General features: G+C 39.6%; 1 protein-coding gene across 1 annotated transcript in view; it reads right to left on the bottom strand.

The window, feature by feature from the left end:
• The window catches only part of flnba (filamin B a), a 95,282-nt gene that overhangs the window by 42,552 nt on the left and 35,333 nt on the right, over positions 1-17,397 (bottom strand). The window contains exons 2-11 of the mRNA XM_079844568.1: positions 16,135-16,383; positions 15,655-15,752; positions 12,665-12,812; positions 8,397-8,590; positions 7,477-7,639; positions 7,195-7,395; positions 4,323-4,460; positions 3,607-3,733; positions 352-488; positions 57-250 (exon numbers count right to left, since the gene is read on the bottom strand). Of these exons, the coding sequence (XP_079700694.1) occupies positions 57-250; positions 352-488; positions 3,607-3,733; positions 4,323-4,460; positions 7,195-7,395; positions 7,477-7,639; positions 8,397-8,590; positions 12,665-12,812; positions 15,655-15,752; positions 16,135-16,383 (1,649 nt within the window). The remainder of the gene's footprint in view (positions 1-56; positions 251-351; positions 489-3,606; positions 3,734-4,322; positions 4,461-7,194; positions 7,396-7,476; positions 7,640-8,396; positions 8,591-12,664; positions 12,813-15,654; positions 15,753-16,134; positions 16,384-17,397) is intronic.

Here is a 17,397-nt window from a genome sequence, read left to right as displayed (position 1 = left end):
TTTTAATATTGGTGTGTATATAAATGAAGTATATGAGTTTTTTCCACTGCATTTACCTGGTTTGGGTTGTTGGCTTTGTTATCAGAGACGATGTAGGCCATGAAGGGACTGTCTTCGATGTCTTCATCATCACACATGACATGGACGGCATACTCGCCCGATTCAGTGGGCCAGTATTTCACATTACACGACCCATCATTCTGATCTTCACACTCAATCCGGGCCTGAGACGGACCCTCAATGGCGAAGCCTACAGAAAAGAAAGCATTTCGATCATAGGCTGGCAAAACATGTTGGGAACTCCTGAGCTGAATGTGACTATAGTGAATGTCTAATCTCCTGTAACCTCACCGAGCACTCCAACGTCAGTCCCGATAGATTCGGCCACAAAGTCCGCAGACTTGCCCACGACGCCTCCATCCAGACCCGGTCCCCACGCACGGATCTTCTGGGGTCCGGCTTCATTGCCCACCTGAACCTCGAAAGGACTGAACACAAGAAAATGTCATGTATATGGACAGCGAGTTTGTGCCCAGACAAGACTTCAATAAAAATTATATTTTGCATAACAAATATAAGCATATTGCAGGACCATTTAGATTTCATGCATTTAATTGTGAGAAGAAAATGTGACATTTACGTAAAAATTTGCTCATTTTGATGCAAATCTAAAATTATATTATTTATATATATATATATATATATATATATATATATATATATATATATATATATATATATATATATATATATATATATATATATATATATATATATATATATATATATATATATATATATATATATATATATATATATATATATATATATATATATATATATATATATATATATATATATATATAAATTGCAATCTATGCACTGCAGATTTTTTTTAAAATAAAATTAAAGTTATACTAAAATAAAAAAAAATTAAAATAATGAGAACCTGAGAATAATAAGAATTATCTATATATATTTTTAAAAACTTTACAATTAATGCCATGCAATTTAAAAAAAATATATTTAAATTATGGCAATGTGTATCCACTTTTATATCTACAGACTTTAAACAAATAATGCCCTTTATTTGTAAATATATTGAGATGAGAAGATGAGAATTATATTGATAATGAGAATTTTTTTTGAGAATGATAATTAGAAGACAAAAACCAGGATGCATTACAATAATACGAATTTTGGGGGGGAAATGTACCTAACTGTCATGAAAATTATGTCAAATTGCAGAAAATCTCAATGGTCCTAAAAAAAGCTGTCTTTATTCAAAATATACATTTTTAAATGTTCTCTTCTACTATAAAAGATCAGCATAACATTTAATAATATTATGATTTGGCTGCACTGACACTATTGGATGAGAACTGAATTGATCTGGACGATGCAGAACTGCTTTATAGATTAAATTAATTTAATAATTGATCCTTAAAGCGGAACTGAATCAACACACAATGACAATATTGTCTTTTAGAGCTGCAGAACATCATCGAATCCTTTTCCTGTTATCACTGTGAAGCTGCTTTGAAATCTGTATTGTAGACAGTTCAAATCCCAAAATGCCCATTGTGTGTTAAATAAGCAATAGCTAAACACCTTATTTATACAAATGTGTGTTAACCTGACAGCTTTAGCAGCACATGCAGCGCCGGCCGCTCAGGTTTGTGAGAATGTTCCATTTCAGATACGACCGCACGTCATAAATCTGCGCTCTGACTCTACGTTACCGGAAACCTCCCTTCAAAAAGAGTTTGTGTTAATAGAAGCAACCGCAGCGGGGCGAATATTTAACTTTAATAGGGGTCATGGCTCAGTTTCCCCTCCGTGTTTGAGTGTAAGGCTGAGGTCCAGGTGAACAGGAGGGTGATTGTGTTAATTCGAGCCTGTCTCTTTCACTCAGCCATTTCGTCTCCTGCAGCGCAGTGATCTGATTGGCCGACAATACGGCATGCATGTGATCACCAGAAAGCGTCCGTCTGCACGTTAATGCCAGTCTGCCGTCTCAGGCCACACACCGTGCCGTCTAATAAAACCTCAAAGAAATGCGAAAAACACCTAAAAAGGTGCATTTTTAGAGCTGCAGCCGCTTTATAACAAAAATCAAGCATGTTTTCACGCTGATGAAAACAAATCCAACTGAAAACGCAGCTGTCATTTCCGCTCCACAGTCTGTTAAATAAGATGTTTACCCTTTATGGTCCACATTCGTCAGCTCGCTCATGAATGTGATTGAACCTCTACACGGATTAACGCATGTGACGGACGTTTCCTGGTGGTCCCGAGTGACGCTGCATTTCCAGACCTCTGACACACTCTCACAGGAGAGCATGTCGTCATGCTGCTTTCCACGACGTCTTTCAATCCTTCCAGAGCCAAGGGTTACACACTAATGAGTCTTCCTGGCAGTGGACATGACCTACATATACTAGCAGCATGACCAAAACCTCATACGCCATTAGAAAAATAAAATTATTCACGATGCCATGTTATTCTTTTTACTGGAAATTCAAACCAGGTATGTTTCAAATATTTTGCACCAGTGTTCTTATTTATACACTATTAAGTACAATTTTGAATTGGCTTTTATTTATGTTTTCTGTTTCTACTGGTTTTAGTAATTTGATGTGCTTTTGTCATTTTTATTACTTCTTTAAATTTCTATTTAGCTTTAGTACTTTTTTTTCCGTTTTAGTCATTTTATTTAGAAGCGTTTCTGCCAGGGAATAAAAAAAATACAAATTTGCCATTTGACTTCTCAGAATCACCACTTGACTTCTCAGAATTGCGACCTGACTTCTCTGACTTGCACAATTGCGAGTTACATCTCAATTTCTGAGAAAAAAAAATGTATGAATCAAAGAATTGAGAGAAAAAGGTCGCAATAACCTTTTATTCCATGGCAGAAACAGGCTTCAATTATTTTTGTACTTAAACCAACAGAACTAAAACAAGTCGAAGGCAACATTTATAATTTAAAATACATTTTTTAGGTTTTCATCTAATTGATATTTTATTTTAGCTTTATTCCAATTAAGGAAAACATTTCAATAGTTTTAACTAACAACAACACTTTTGGCCCACGTTTCATAACCCAGTGAATTAAACACTATACACTAACAGTCATATAGTATATACTCCGTCATAGTCTTACATCATACTCAACGCTAAACCCTTTCAGATGTACAAACAAGCCTTTCGCAATCAGACAAATTCCCTGATGATCCTTAAATGGAACAATTTGAATACAATAAATCCAATCTTTATTTAAATCATAGAACATGCACAAACCATCTATAACATTGCCTGTTCTGACTTAGCACAAACACACACATTTACCCCAACCCTCATTTGTTTATCACCGCTTTGCCTTTATACCTAAACAATCCTGATCAGATTTATCCGGTTGGCAGCTCTGAATAACACCGATGCAACGAGACACTCGGAACATCTGGAGCTGATCCGTTTTAACACGACTGGTAGCTCTACAACTGCAGAGCATCTGATCAGATTTCTCTGACCTCAATGGTCTCGTTTGTGAAGTCGCGCTGGCCTTAAAATGTTAGAGCTGTGATTGGTTCAGGAGATGCTCACCTCTTGGGAATGTGCTGTCCGGCCCAGGTAATGGTGACTGTGTATTTGCCAGGTGCGTGTGGATAGTACTCGTATGCGTAAACACCATCTGAGATGTCCTTCTGTTTCACAGGCTCCTCTAGACCTTCTGCAAGAGGAAAAACACATGAACAATTCCATCACAAACTATTAGAGAAGAATAAAAGGGATCAGGGAGTTAAAATCCCCTGCATTTTCTCCATAGACACTTTACTATAAATTATACACTGATGTCTTCATATCGTCAAGATTATGAAGATAAATCGTAGCCGTGTACAGGATTGAGTTTGCTCAAAGCCCCTTCGAGTCCAGTGCAAATTCCAAAGAGATAAACTTGTGTCATGTAAGTTATAGTCGGGTCAGTGAACCATCTGTGACCCGGTCGGGTCATTAATCACAGTCAGTGGCGCTGACGTTTGACCTGCTGATGTAAATTGATTTGGGTTGATGGTGCCATCTGGGCAAAAGAGTCTGGGAAACCCTCCCTGCTCACTCTAAATACACAATCGACATGAAAAAGTGCCATGGTACCAACATGTTCATTTATAAGCCCAAGATTAATAGAGCAGGAGACATCGGGAAGGTTCTTAAAGAGAGGAAAATTGAGGGTTTGAAGAGTTTTGTGAAGGGGTCAGGAGAGTGTCTGTAACAAGAGAGATTGATTCTGTGTTGAATCAACCAGCAACTTCATTACTTACTGGGTCCTTTAACAGTGACCTTTAGATCTCCACTTCCAGCGTTACGGGTGTCCACCTTAAAATCCGCCACCTGACGTGTTCGCACACCTTTGGGCTGCAGACCTCGTCCGGTGGCACGACATGCACTGGGAACAGACGCTGAAAAACACAATACATGACAAATTATGAATGCACAAAAAAAATTGCATGCACGTGTGTACTTATGTTCCTTTAATGAAACGCATACACATATATACCAATCAGGTGAAGTGAATAACTGATTATCTCTTCATCACGGCACCTGTTAGTGGGTGGGATACATTAGGCAGCAAGTGAACATTTTGTCCGCAAAGTTGATGTGCAAGCAGGAAAAATGGGCAAGCGTAAGGATTTGAGTGAAGGGCCAAATTGTGACGGCTAGTCGACTGGGTCAGAGCATCTCCAAAACTGCAGCTTTTGTGGGGTGTTCCCGGTCTGAAGTGGTCAGTCTCTATCAAAAGTGGTCCAAGGAAGGACCAGTGAAGAACCGGCAACAGGGTCATGGGCGGCCAAGGCTCTTTGATGCACGTGGGGAGCGAAGGCTTGAGCTACTGGAGCTCAAACTGCTCAAGTAGTTAATGTTGGTCTGATAGAAAGGTGTCAGAATACACAGAGCATCTCAGTTTGTTGTGTATGGGGCGGCACAGCCGCTGACCAGTCAGGGTGCCCATGCTGACCCCTGTCCACCACCCAAAGCACCAACCGTGGCACGTGAGCATCAGAACTGGACCCCGGACCAATGGAAGAAGGTGGCCTGGTCTGATGAATTACGCTCTTTTACATCACGTGGATGGCCGGGTGTGTGTGCGTCGCTTACCTGGGGAACACATGGCACCAGGTATTGACTTGGCCTCCAAATTCCCCAGATCTCAATTCAATCGAGCATCTGTGGGATGTGCTGAACAAACAAGTCCGATCCATGGAGGCCACACCTCGCAACTTACAGGACTTAAAGGATCTGCTGCTAACATCTTTGTGCAAGATACCACGCACACCTTCAGGGGTCTAGTGGAGTCCATGCCTCGACGGGTCAGGGCTGTTTTGGCAGCAAAAATCCCCAATTTAAGAATGTGGTTAAAGAAAAGTCAACATCTTGCCATGTCTGTCAGCCAATTAAAATCAAGAATTTAAAATATGACGTGGTATAATAAGCTTGAATCAACCAAAAGCCTTCATTTGAACGTCTGCTAACAGCCTGCAGAGCTGCTGTTTTCATCTCAAGCTCCGTAAAATGAAAAATCCCTCTGCGTAATACCAGACATACAATTAAACACTCCATTATTACCCTACCATTATACAATATGAAGTCCTGTAATGTTTCCAGAACACCAGAATAGTGTCCACAGTGAGCGAGCCAAAACCCACATTCAGTGTAATAGCATCTTTGATGGAGAGAGACTCCGCGGCAATGAGGTCGATCCCCGTTCTGCTCTCTCATTAGGTTCAGATGTGCGTCAGGGTGGAGCTGGACAGCCGAGTGCCATTGAGACACAAAGCTTCATTCAGCCCGAGCCCGTCGTGACAGAAACACAAATATAGACTTGCTGTATGATGACCTCTAAAAATACAGTCTGTCAGGAGCACAATCCTAAAGAGTTGTTTGAACGAGTTGTTTAGGATATGTATCCATTTTAATGCATTCCAGCCTTTTGCCATCTTTATTCATAGTAGAGTTTTTTTGGTTTAAGGGAATATTAAGAGCCAGTTGTGTGCACTTAATGGATTTATGAAGCTCTTTAATTCACTTGTGAAATGTCCTGAAATAACATCTTGCGCTGTAAAAGTAAAAATATCAGTTCAAATGCATAAGCCGTTTTCCTGAGGGTCTCGTTTTGGTTTACGGCACATGTGGCCGATTTCCTCGTTCAGTAGTTCACGTGTTCATGCTCATCATAACCTCCCCACCACAATTGTTTTAAAAATCAAAAATGAATCGACTGTCTCCTATGGGAACACTAAAGCTACTGTCCTTACAAAACCACACACCCATGAATTACAGAGGGAAGGAAAATATAGAGAGACGATGCATGAAATCCATTGGTTTTAAAGCAGAAGAAGAAATCATCCAATCCACATAACGGGATTTAACAATGTTCGGTTTTAAACAGTAAAATTAAACAAATTGCAAAAACAAGCCTGTGAAATCAGCAGCATGATAGCGTTTAACTAACTATACAGGAAAATCAATTAAAGGCAACAGTTCCGTTAAAACATTACCTGCTTTGGAAAAGCAGTTTCAGGGAAAAGGAATTTGGTGTTTTACAAGGTTTAAAGCATTTAGTGACGCACAGATCCACATCGCATTCATGTGCAAGCGTGCAGAAAATAGACAATAGAGAAAATAGTTTCTTTTTGTACCTTCCGAAATCGCATCTAAAACAACAAGTCATGCGGAAAAAAAAGGTGCATGAATAAAACCATATATTTGAGTGTCAGTACTGAGCATTGAAGTTCACAGTTCTCAAGCTAATCTAACAGTCGTAGGACAAAAGAAAATAAAGCCTGACCTTAAATGGCACGACGGGTCAGTTTTAAAGCAGCTGGCGGCATCTGACACACCACAAACGAGTACGCTGGTGAACTGCGGCTATTTTACATGCATTTTATAGTGTGTGTAAAAGCCCTGCAGAATCCCATAACTACATGCAATTACCAGAGTCTCTCCTTCAGCAAGCGTATGAGGCAACCCTCACGTCTGAGACCGTAAAACACAGCACTAATTCATTTAACGTCACAATTATAACCACCACAGTGCGTTGTTTAATGACAAACACTAATAAACTATTCCACATCCTTCTCCAACAGCACATTTAACCAACTGCATGCTCGGAAAGAGGACGCTGGGTGATGGTACCTGGGCCGATGTTGACGGTGAAGGGGCTTTTAGGGATGGCGATGCCTCCAAATGTAATGTTGATGACGTGAGGGCCAGCCTGCACCGGTTTGTAGGTGCAACGGAAGACGCTTTCACCCTTGTCTTCCATGAGGGCGTCCACGGTGTTGATTTTCCCCAGAGGGTCTTTAATGACTGCGGTCACGTCACCCACTCCGGCACCTGATTAACACAGAGTACAGCGGATTCAAGACTTATTTTCTTAGAGAAAATAATCCCATAAGCAAGTCAGAAATGTCAGACCTGCAGTGTAGATGTCAAAGTATGTGGGTTTGTTGGCGATGTTGCCCAACGGCTCCAGTCCGGGTCCTTTAGCCGTGACTTTAGTGGGGTCTCCCTGGGCTTTGTCCACGTCCACTTCAAACGGGCTCTTTGGGATTTGCTGCCCAGCGAAAAGCACTGTGACCTAAGGATAACAAAAAAAGTGAGCCTATATTTCAAAGAAAAAATTCAAATGGAAAAAGTCGCCCTGTATTTATTACACTGTATTTTCATAAAGAGTCACATAGGCGTATATGGTGTAAAAACAGTCTATAATGAAACATGCAAATTTGCTGAACAGGACAATAGCATGGGAATAAAATAAATAAATAAAAAAAAATCAACAGTGTGGACAAGAACAACAGATCAGTGATTCTCAAACACACAAAATAAGCTTCTATTGCTTACCAAGGCTGCATTTATTTGTTGAAAAATAGAGTAATAATGTAAAATATTACTACAATTTAAAATAACAGTTGTCTATGTGAATATAATGTAAAATGTAATGTATTCCAGTGATCATAACTCCAGTCTTCAGTGTCACATGATCCTTCAGAAATCATCCTAATATGAAACCTTTCTGATTATCATCAATGTTGAACACAGTTGTGCTGCTTCATATTTTTGTTGAAACCTTGACAAATTATTTTCAGGATTCTTTGATGAATTTAAACTTCAACGAACCGCATTTATTTGAAATAGAAATCTTTTATTAATAGAATTTGTGACATTATAAATGTCTCTTTTGATCAATTTAATGCTTCCTTTCTTTTTTTCTTACAAATCTGACTTACCCTAAACATTAGTAGTGAATCAGGTTTTCCACAAAAATATTAAGCTTTCATCAATTGTAAACAGGGGGCCTTGGTGTCAAAGGTTGAGAAGCACCGTTTTATCCTGACCTTGTGCCGCCCCATGACCTGAGGGATGTACGTCACGCTGTAGGTCTTTTTGCCTTCATTGAGCATAGGACTGACTTCCTCTCTGAGGCCCTCCGGGTCTTCAACATAGACCATGACCTGCCCTTGACCTGCACTGAAGGTGTCCACCGTGAACACGGCCGGACGCATCACCCGGTTACCGGTCGGCTCAATACCTGCAAACACACAGCGAGCATACAGAGATGAGACCTATTCACACACAAAGGACTATAACAATAAAGATACAATATCGTCTGCCACTGTGGATAGTATCGTTACAATATCGTTCTTGGAGTGAACAGGCCTTTACATTGGAAAAGTAGTAAATTATTATAGAACAAGTTCATTTCCGCTAATGAGTGGATTTCTGTGTATTGTTTTATGACCCTAAATATAGTGCCAACAAAGGTGTTAAAACAAACATGACAGAGCGTGGTTCATGGACCAACAGAGCATTTTCTTTAAACTGCCATGACTCTCACTGTTATAAGAGCGCTGTGAAAATATGCATTTACTGTACGGCTGTATGTTTAAATGTCTGCGACTGATAAAGCAGGCATATATAAAATGGATAATAAACTCCAGGAAAATGCAAAAAAACTCACTAGAGCCAAAACAAAAATTCACATTTACAAAGATTAAAGGTAAATCTTTGTAAATCTATTCAATTTTATAATCATTGATTGTGGATATGCATGTATACTATAGACAAAAGAAATACTAAAAGTATTTAATATTTAAAGCCTAATTAGGATGAATAAACCTCTAAACTAAATGTGTAGATATACATCTATAAATATAAAAGAATGTAGATTTTTTTTTTTTATATTTGGAGATTTTATTTGATTATTTGGTACAAAATAGCTAGTTTTGGGCCCTCCCCCCTAGTGAGCCATGTGATTGGTGGACATTGTCTGATTAATTCCTACTTCCTCATTGGTTGATTTCATCTTTGTATTTAAATTGATCGTTTTCCATTTGTACTTTATTATCCATGATGATAAACTCCATCACGTCTATCGCGGTCTCAAAATGCCGGCCAGTTGATTTTAATACCTAGAATATCAAAATCAACGGCAGGCGGTCAATCCTTTTCCTATTTAGCACCGAAACTCTGGAATAGTCTTCCTAGCATTGTTCGGGAAGCAGACACACACTGTCAGTTTAAATCTAGACTAAAAGCACATCTCCTTACTATGGCATACACATAGAACATTATCAATTTATATAACTCAAATCAGTTAAATGATTGTTTTTAGGCTGCATTAGGTCTGCCAGAACCAGGAACACTTCCCATAACACCTGATGTACTCGTTACATCATAAAATGAATGGCATCTATGCTGATGTTAGTCTCTCTGTTTATCCCGAGGTTTACTGCAGTCAGCCGGATCCAGATCAGACCAGATGGTGGACCTGCGCTAGACAACTAGACTCTCCTCTGTGACGGCCCACGACACCATATCCTCAATAAACTCATCTCCGGCGTGATGACTCAGATTTTTAATCAGATGAAACTGGACAAATATTCTGAATATTTCAATCTAATATGACTTCTGACCTGTAATGTTTCCTGAATCATAAACCCTACACTGTTTGTTCATTGGCCAGAGGAGAACTGGCACCCCGACTGAGCCTGGTTTCTCCATTCTGTCACCTGGGGCCGGTTGCATAAACTGCTTAGACTAGTCTTAAAAGTTAGTCATCTATTATTTTCTTCAAGACTGTTTTTAAAAAACGAGTTACATAAAAAGTTATATTGTCTAATTTGAATCAGAAAAGTTAGACTGATTACCTCTTTGCTAGCGTGTCAAATGAGTTCTTAAGACACAGTCTAAACACAATGGCTAAGTTTATGCAACTGGCCCCTGATGGAGTTTTGGTTCCTTGCCACCGTCGCCTCTGTTGCCTTTGGCTTGCTTAGTTGGGGAAACTAAATATTCAACTATATTACTGATCTCCCCGCATTGACACTATATGATAATCGACCTATACAAAACCTGCTACAAAATGGTAAAACGATGTGTCTGGGGTACTGTAACACTGATTCCAGGTATCCTGAGAGGATTTTCTGGTTGTCATACTCTCATTAAAATACGATTAAAGTAAGTGAGTCCCTGCTAACATACAAACAGAAATAACTAACTGTTCTCACGTCATGTGACGTTAACAGTGTAGGTCAAAAACACAAGCTAAGGTCTACATTTCAGTGCCTCTCCATATTAAACTGGTTAAATGTAAATTAATTTAATGTTACCCTGCGGTACATGAACAGTGTTGATGGATGTTGTCATGTGATCGTGACGAGCGTGACGAGGCTTCTCCCGCTTGCATTGTGATCTGTAAACCCTAGCTTCCAAATTAATCTCCCACCATATTTATGTTAAAATCTTTTATATATTCAAGTCCCACTTGAATGCTCCTCGACGAGAGGTGGTCCTTCTGTGTCACAGACTGCGTTTGTTTGTCCGAGTTAGCAACAGTAACTAAGGAGGGGCGGGGCTTACCGATAGGCCAATTGAACTGAGCTGGATGATATCACCGTTTTCTCCAGAGGGGCTGTACAGCCGAATCAAATTCTGTTGCGTTTTTTTCCTGTTTACACTGTGAAGCTGCTTTGAAACAATCTGCATTGTATAAAGCGCTATATAAATAAAGGTGACTTGACTTGACATGAAGGCCTGTGTTCCGAAACGCTTGGGCAAATAAAACAATAGATTTCTCTCTAGACCCATTTTAGGATTCTTTGACTTCATTGCGCAAGTGTTGCTGGTTTCGTGTTCAATCAGTACCTTTTTGTTGGCAAGAAAATGACGTCGAAAAACAGCATTGACTGTGGTCACAAATGTATTTTGTACGATCTGGATTTCATTCTTTAAAAAGTGTTCATATTTATGCATTTTTCCATATTCAACTTTCTTTAGTGTGTATTGTGTAATGCTGATGAAAAAGTCCAAGAGTTCTTCTCTATATCAGTGTCACGGTTTCTGAACTGTTCCCTGAAACGCCTCCATTGTAGTCTTGAGTTTTCTTCCGGGAATGAACACGTCACAATATTCCTCATTTAAATAATTCCCACCCAAGGCATTTGCAGAATAAAGGGGCGGGGCCTGGTTGAGGTAGTGTATTGAAACTCGCGGTTGTCCAATGTTTTTAAAAAAACAACAAAAAATGTTTAACATTCAAGCATAAAAACCTATTCTAGTAGAGCCCAGAAACAACATTAAGACTTTGAAAAACGGCATAATAGGTCCTCTTTAATCTTCTACTTGTGCAAACCAAATGTTGCATAATTTATGCACACAAAGAAACACAAATATTAGATATAAATCAGATGTTGGTCAGAAACCACAGCGGTCAACACAGACCTGCATTTTCGTCAGAAAACTGACTTCAGGAGCACAGACGTAATGGTCTAAAAATACTCCTTTTAGTTTATAGTTTGAGGCAAACCGCACTAAACCCCACAAACACACAGGCCCTCTGAGCTCATAAAATACATGATTTCCAAACAGTGATTCAATTTCCCACTGAAATCAAGTCCTCTACAAGGAACATGTGTGATTTAAGAAACAAGGGTGACTGTCACATTTAAATGAGTTATTAGTTTGTAGTGCTTTGAGAGAGGATATAATCACTTAATGGAAAAATAACATAAATGTGACATTTTCATTCTCTGCTGTAAATTATATTGTTGTTCAAAAACAGAGGTGAAGATTTCCCAAGACTGCAGACGTCGCAACCAAAAGCTTGTGGTTAATTTTAGCAAAGGTGGTCACAGAAAATGTGCAGGGGTCACCTCTAGTGTTAAACTCATTAGCCACTGTTTTTACAGCTCAAGACAAATTTACAACAGAGGTAAGAGGCACATTTCCACTCCATCCATCAATCCTGCACAAAACCTGACAGAGCTGCGCTGTATTCACACGGTACGAACTTCTACCACCAAATGATTAGCAGAAAGCAAGAGACATCACAGGTCACCGCAAGGGAAAAATCTTTATCTTAAAAACAATCTCTTCACGCTACATTGACACTGTGAAGTATCTGACCGTAACGCTCCATTTGCTTCGATACTGTAAAATCTGACAAGGCTCATGAGATTTACAATAACCTGAAACTCTTGTATGACAACGATCTGCATGTGTGTGGTTGCTAAAACATATCTAGGGGTTTCTTAGATAACACTATGCGTTACTATGTAAACAAAAATGAGAGAACAGGAATATTTCCTAAGCTACAGCGTCTCACCTGGACCGTATGCGCGTGCCTTCTTGGGGTTGAGTTTGGGTTTGAGAGGGGCTCCAGGCTTCAGTTTGCCTTTCGGGAACTGTGACAAATATGTCATAACTGACTGCTCGTCCACACTGGGGTCAATGATCTCCTCTGGAGCAATAACCTGGAACGACAGGCAAAGTGTTGAAGGGGAAGTGCATGTGCAAACTTCTTTCCCAGTTTGATGTGCAGCAAACCGTAAGCAAGACTTTTGACAACAACTTGGAAAAAATTAAATTACTTGGTAATTATTTGTGAAATTAACTAGCAATTTCATAGTGAAAATTCCATAAATTAACACATTGACTTGAGGGTAATTCATTTAAAGACATTTGGGGTGAATTATCCCTTCATGTTGTTCTAAACCCGTTAAACCTTCATTCATCTTCGGAACATATATGAAGATATTTTGAATGAAATCTGAGAGATTCGTCCCTCCATTGAAAGTCTGTTCACAAACAACGGTTAGATTTCATTTAACACATCTTCATACGTGTTCCGAAGACGTCTTTTGAAAGGGACATGAGGGCAAGTAACTGATTGAATTCACTTTTTAAGTGTGAAATTGTTAAGCAGTATTTTATAGTAGTAATAATTAGTAGTATGAAATGGCATTTTCTTGTAAAGCGTACTGCAACCATATTAGTTTTATTCAGAGTGTACCCAATCATCCAAACATTAGAACACTGTTATTTTTGCAATTACAGAAATATAGTACATAATTACAAAACATTTCATTTATGCATGCATGTCTGTATAAATATATCTTGTCATACAATATTTCTGAACTGGATATCAAAAACGGTAGCATTAGTGCTCGAGTAGATTCTTAGAAAAGCGTTTTCACATCAAAAGGCAGAATTTTAGTGTTCACATGAGGCGATAATGCCAGAACAGTAACGATCAAAAATGACACCCGATGCGCTGGGGTAATAAGCCTCAAACACAGGAGGACACAGATGCATTTAAAATGCCCAATGATGCCATTTTGTTTTAGAGTCTCCTACAATAGATCTACATGCATTCACTGTAAAAATAAATAAATACATTCTCAATGTATATTGCAGCATCAGCTCTTTTCTCACAGTGTCTGAAACAGTTAAATTAATTATTTAGTCTCTCTAAACCCCTCTTTTCCGAGAGCCTACTCTGCTCTGATTGGTCAGATGGTCGAGTCTGTTGTGATTGGTCAACTCTGCTCTTAATGGTCAGATGGCTCAGTCTGTTGTGATTGGTTTACATTGATTGGTCAGATGGCCCAGTCTGTTGTGATTGGTCTACTCTGAATGGTCAGATGGCCCAGTCTGTTGTGATTGATCTATATTGATTGGTCAGATGGTCCAGTCTGTTGTGATTGGTTTACATTGATTGGTCAGATGGTCCAGTCTGTTGTGATTGGTCTACCCTGCTCTGATTGGTCAGATGGCCCAGTCTGTTGTGATTGGTCTACTCTGCTCTGAATGGTCAGATGGTCCAGTCTGTTGTGATTGGTCAACTCTGCTCTTAATGGTCAGATGGCTCAGTCTGTTGTGATTGGTTTACATTGATTGGTCAGATGGCCCAGTCTGTTGTGATTGGTCTACTCTGAATGGTCAGATGGCCCAGTCTGTTGTGATTGATCTATATTGATTGGTCAGATGGTCCAGTCTGTTGTGATTGGTTTACATTGATTGGTCAGATGGCCCAGTCTGTTGTGATTGGTCTACTCTGCTCTGAATGGTCAGATGGCCCAGTCTGTTGTGATTGATCTATATTGATTGGTCAGATGGTCCAGTCTGTTGTGATTGATCTATATTGATTGGTCAGATGGTCCAGTCTGTTGTGATTGATCTATATTGATTGGTCAGATGGTCCAGTCTGTTGTGATTGATCTATATTGATTGGTCAGATGGTCCAGTCTGTTGTGATTGGTCTACCCTGCTCTGATTGGTCAGATGGCCCAGTCTGTTGTGATTGGTCTACTCTGCTCTGAATGGTCAGATGGTCCAGTCTGTTGTGATTGGTCTACTCTGATTGGTCAGATGGCCCAGTCTGTTGTGATTGGTCTACATTGATTGGTCAGATGGCCCAGTCTGTTGTGATTGGTCTACTCTGCTCTGATTGGTCAGATGGCCCAGTCTGTTGTGATTGGTCTACTCTGCTCTGAATGTTCAGATGGCCCAGTCTGTTGTGATTGATCTACATTGATTGGTCAGATGGTCCAGTCTGGTGTGATTGGTCTACTCTGCTCTGATTGGTCAGATGGCCCAGTCTGTTGTGATTGGTCTACATTGATTGGTCAGATGGTCCAGTCTGGTGTGATTGGTCTACTCTGCTCTGATTGATCAGATGGCCCAGTCTGTTGTGATTGGTTGAGTGAGTGTTTGAGGGCGGGGCAAAGTAGACATTTTTTGTAGGCAACCAATAGGTATGGCATTATGCAAATGTCTTACAAACCTACTTAGGTTCAGCAGGAAGGGAGACTAGAATTACGACTCGTTTCAGCAGGTCAGAATCACTTCTTTCTTTTAGGAGACAATGACCCCATTTATCTGCACTTTGTAAATGGCTTGAAAAGTACGGACGGATTACACACTACATGAAAGGCAATACCCCGAAAAAGCCTAATGTGGCACTTTCAGGAAAAATCTTCTGCTACACGAGTACAGTGAAAAGCATGCACACGTCATTGAAGTTGATCAGCGAAGCACACGAGTGTTTGCTGAGGATTGATTGAGGTGTGGTGAGTATCATATTAACTTGGCTGCAAACAGAGCGGTGGATGTGTGTGTGCACACCTAACACAAGCCCCTTATTCTTATCTGAGGATGATGAGCTGTTGGCATGAATTGAGCAAAAGAGAACATGACATTTTCCAATCACGCCCTTCACAGTACTGGGAACACGCATCAACAGATTTGTGGCGCCTTCATGCTGATTAAATAATCTCATCCTGATGCGCAAAAGGTCAAAGGTCCCGGGCTCACCTGTGGAATTCCCAGCCAATCATCAGCGAGCTGCATGGCCTCCGTGGCGTTTTCGACTGGCTTCCCTGAGTCCCAGATCTCCCAGTCAGGACACAGGCCTTAAAAAAAGGACAAGGAATTTAAAACTGACCCAAGGATAAGGAATATTTAACAATAGTCAGCCTTAGCAAATACCACTAATGGTGCAATATATATAGAACTAAACGTGACAGGAACAGAGTTTATCTAATGATCATAAAACAAGAAAACATGCACTAAAAAGGTCCTGAATTACAAATTAAAACAAAGTAAACAACAAATGCGTAGCACAGAGTTCTGGACTTATTCACAGATGTGTTTTGCAGTTAAAATCCCGCTCTAGATAAACACTGATCAAACGAGCGCAGCTGTCCAATAAACATCAATAGCTGCACGAATTAAACGCTTTGCATACTAACACCTTTCACCTCATCTAGAACATTACGAGCTCTAAATCCTCACCTGGAGCGCAGCTGTCCACTAGAGCACCCAGCGCCCTCCCGTTCCTCCAGTCCTGACTGAAGTTAGTGATGGGAAGGTCGGCCACTTTGTTCTGGATCCAGCCGAGCAATCTCTGCTTGGGCGTCTGTTTCTTGGCTTCGTCGTCGTCTTCATCCTCCCAGACGGGCATAGAGATGGAGTAGTGGAGAATGAGGGTCCATACTAGGCCAAGGATCAACTTCAGGTTCCCGTCCACAATCGCTTTGCTGTCTGTTGGGAGAAGATTAAGGTTAAAGAAAAATGATGACGATGAAAAAGAAGAGTAAATAATAAATAAGCAAGTAAATAAGTACTGAAATCCTTCAAAATGATAAATAAAATGCAAATACATAAACTGATAACCAATAAAACAATTTAAAAAGAAATAAACGCATTAGTGATTAAAACAAACAAATAAATTAAACAAAAACGAATAAATTATCAAATAAACAAACATTCAAATAAATCAAAAACAAATCAAACGAGCAAATAAAAATGATTAACAAATAAATATTAAAATAAACAAATCAAAAAATAATCAAATAAATTAAATGAATTGATGAATTGAGAAATCAACTTTCCCTTGAGCTTTTGATACATAAAAGTTCGTGATATAGGAATATCCTCTAAGTTTCAGAGCTGAAAACTTCCTTGTTTAGTCAAAAAAAGCTTTTCAGGCCCAGAAAACGATCGATCTCAGAATATGCCACACCTTGACGTCATCGTATGGTGAAGCACCGCCTCAACAGAAGACAAACGCCTGCTTCTGTAGCCACGGCCACCGACTCGTGGAGTTAAACGGATCGCGCAATAAACATGCCGAAGATAGCAAGATATTGCGCTGTGCCTAGTTGTGGAAGAACACAGTCGCTGCATAAGCTTCCTTCAGATTCTAATATTAGGATGAACTTTATTTTCAATGAAGCTCCAGCTCACGTGCGCAAGACATTGCGCGTTTGTTCGCTTCATTTCACCGTGAAATAGTTTCTAAACAAGACACAGGTCGAGACTGGATTTGCAAACATATTGAGATTAAAACACAATGCTGTGCCTTCTATGGATCCGTCAGGAACGGTGCAACACACTAATGTGAGTAAAACATGTTTATATATGTGATAGTATCGCATTGTTACAGATCGTATTGATTATGTGTATGTGTTTAATTGAACATATATACCTTAGCACGCTGTCAAAGGCTGAAGAATACTTGAATTGTGGTGTTGTTGGTTCATTGTGCTGTGATTC

Source organism: Gobio gobio (assembly GCF_949357685.1).
Source record: "Gobio gobio genome assembly, chromosome: 19".
Lineage (NCBI taxonomy): Eukaryota > Metazoa > Chordata > Actinopteri > Cypriniformes > Gobionidae > Gobio > Gobio gobio.
The sequence above is the reverse complement of the archived record's forward strand: the minus strand, read 5'-3'. Positions and strand labels throughout refer to the sequence as shown.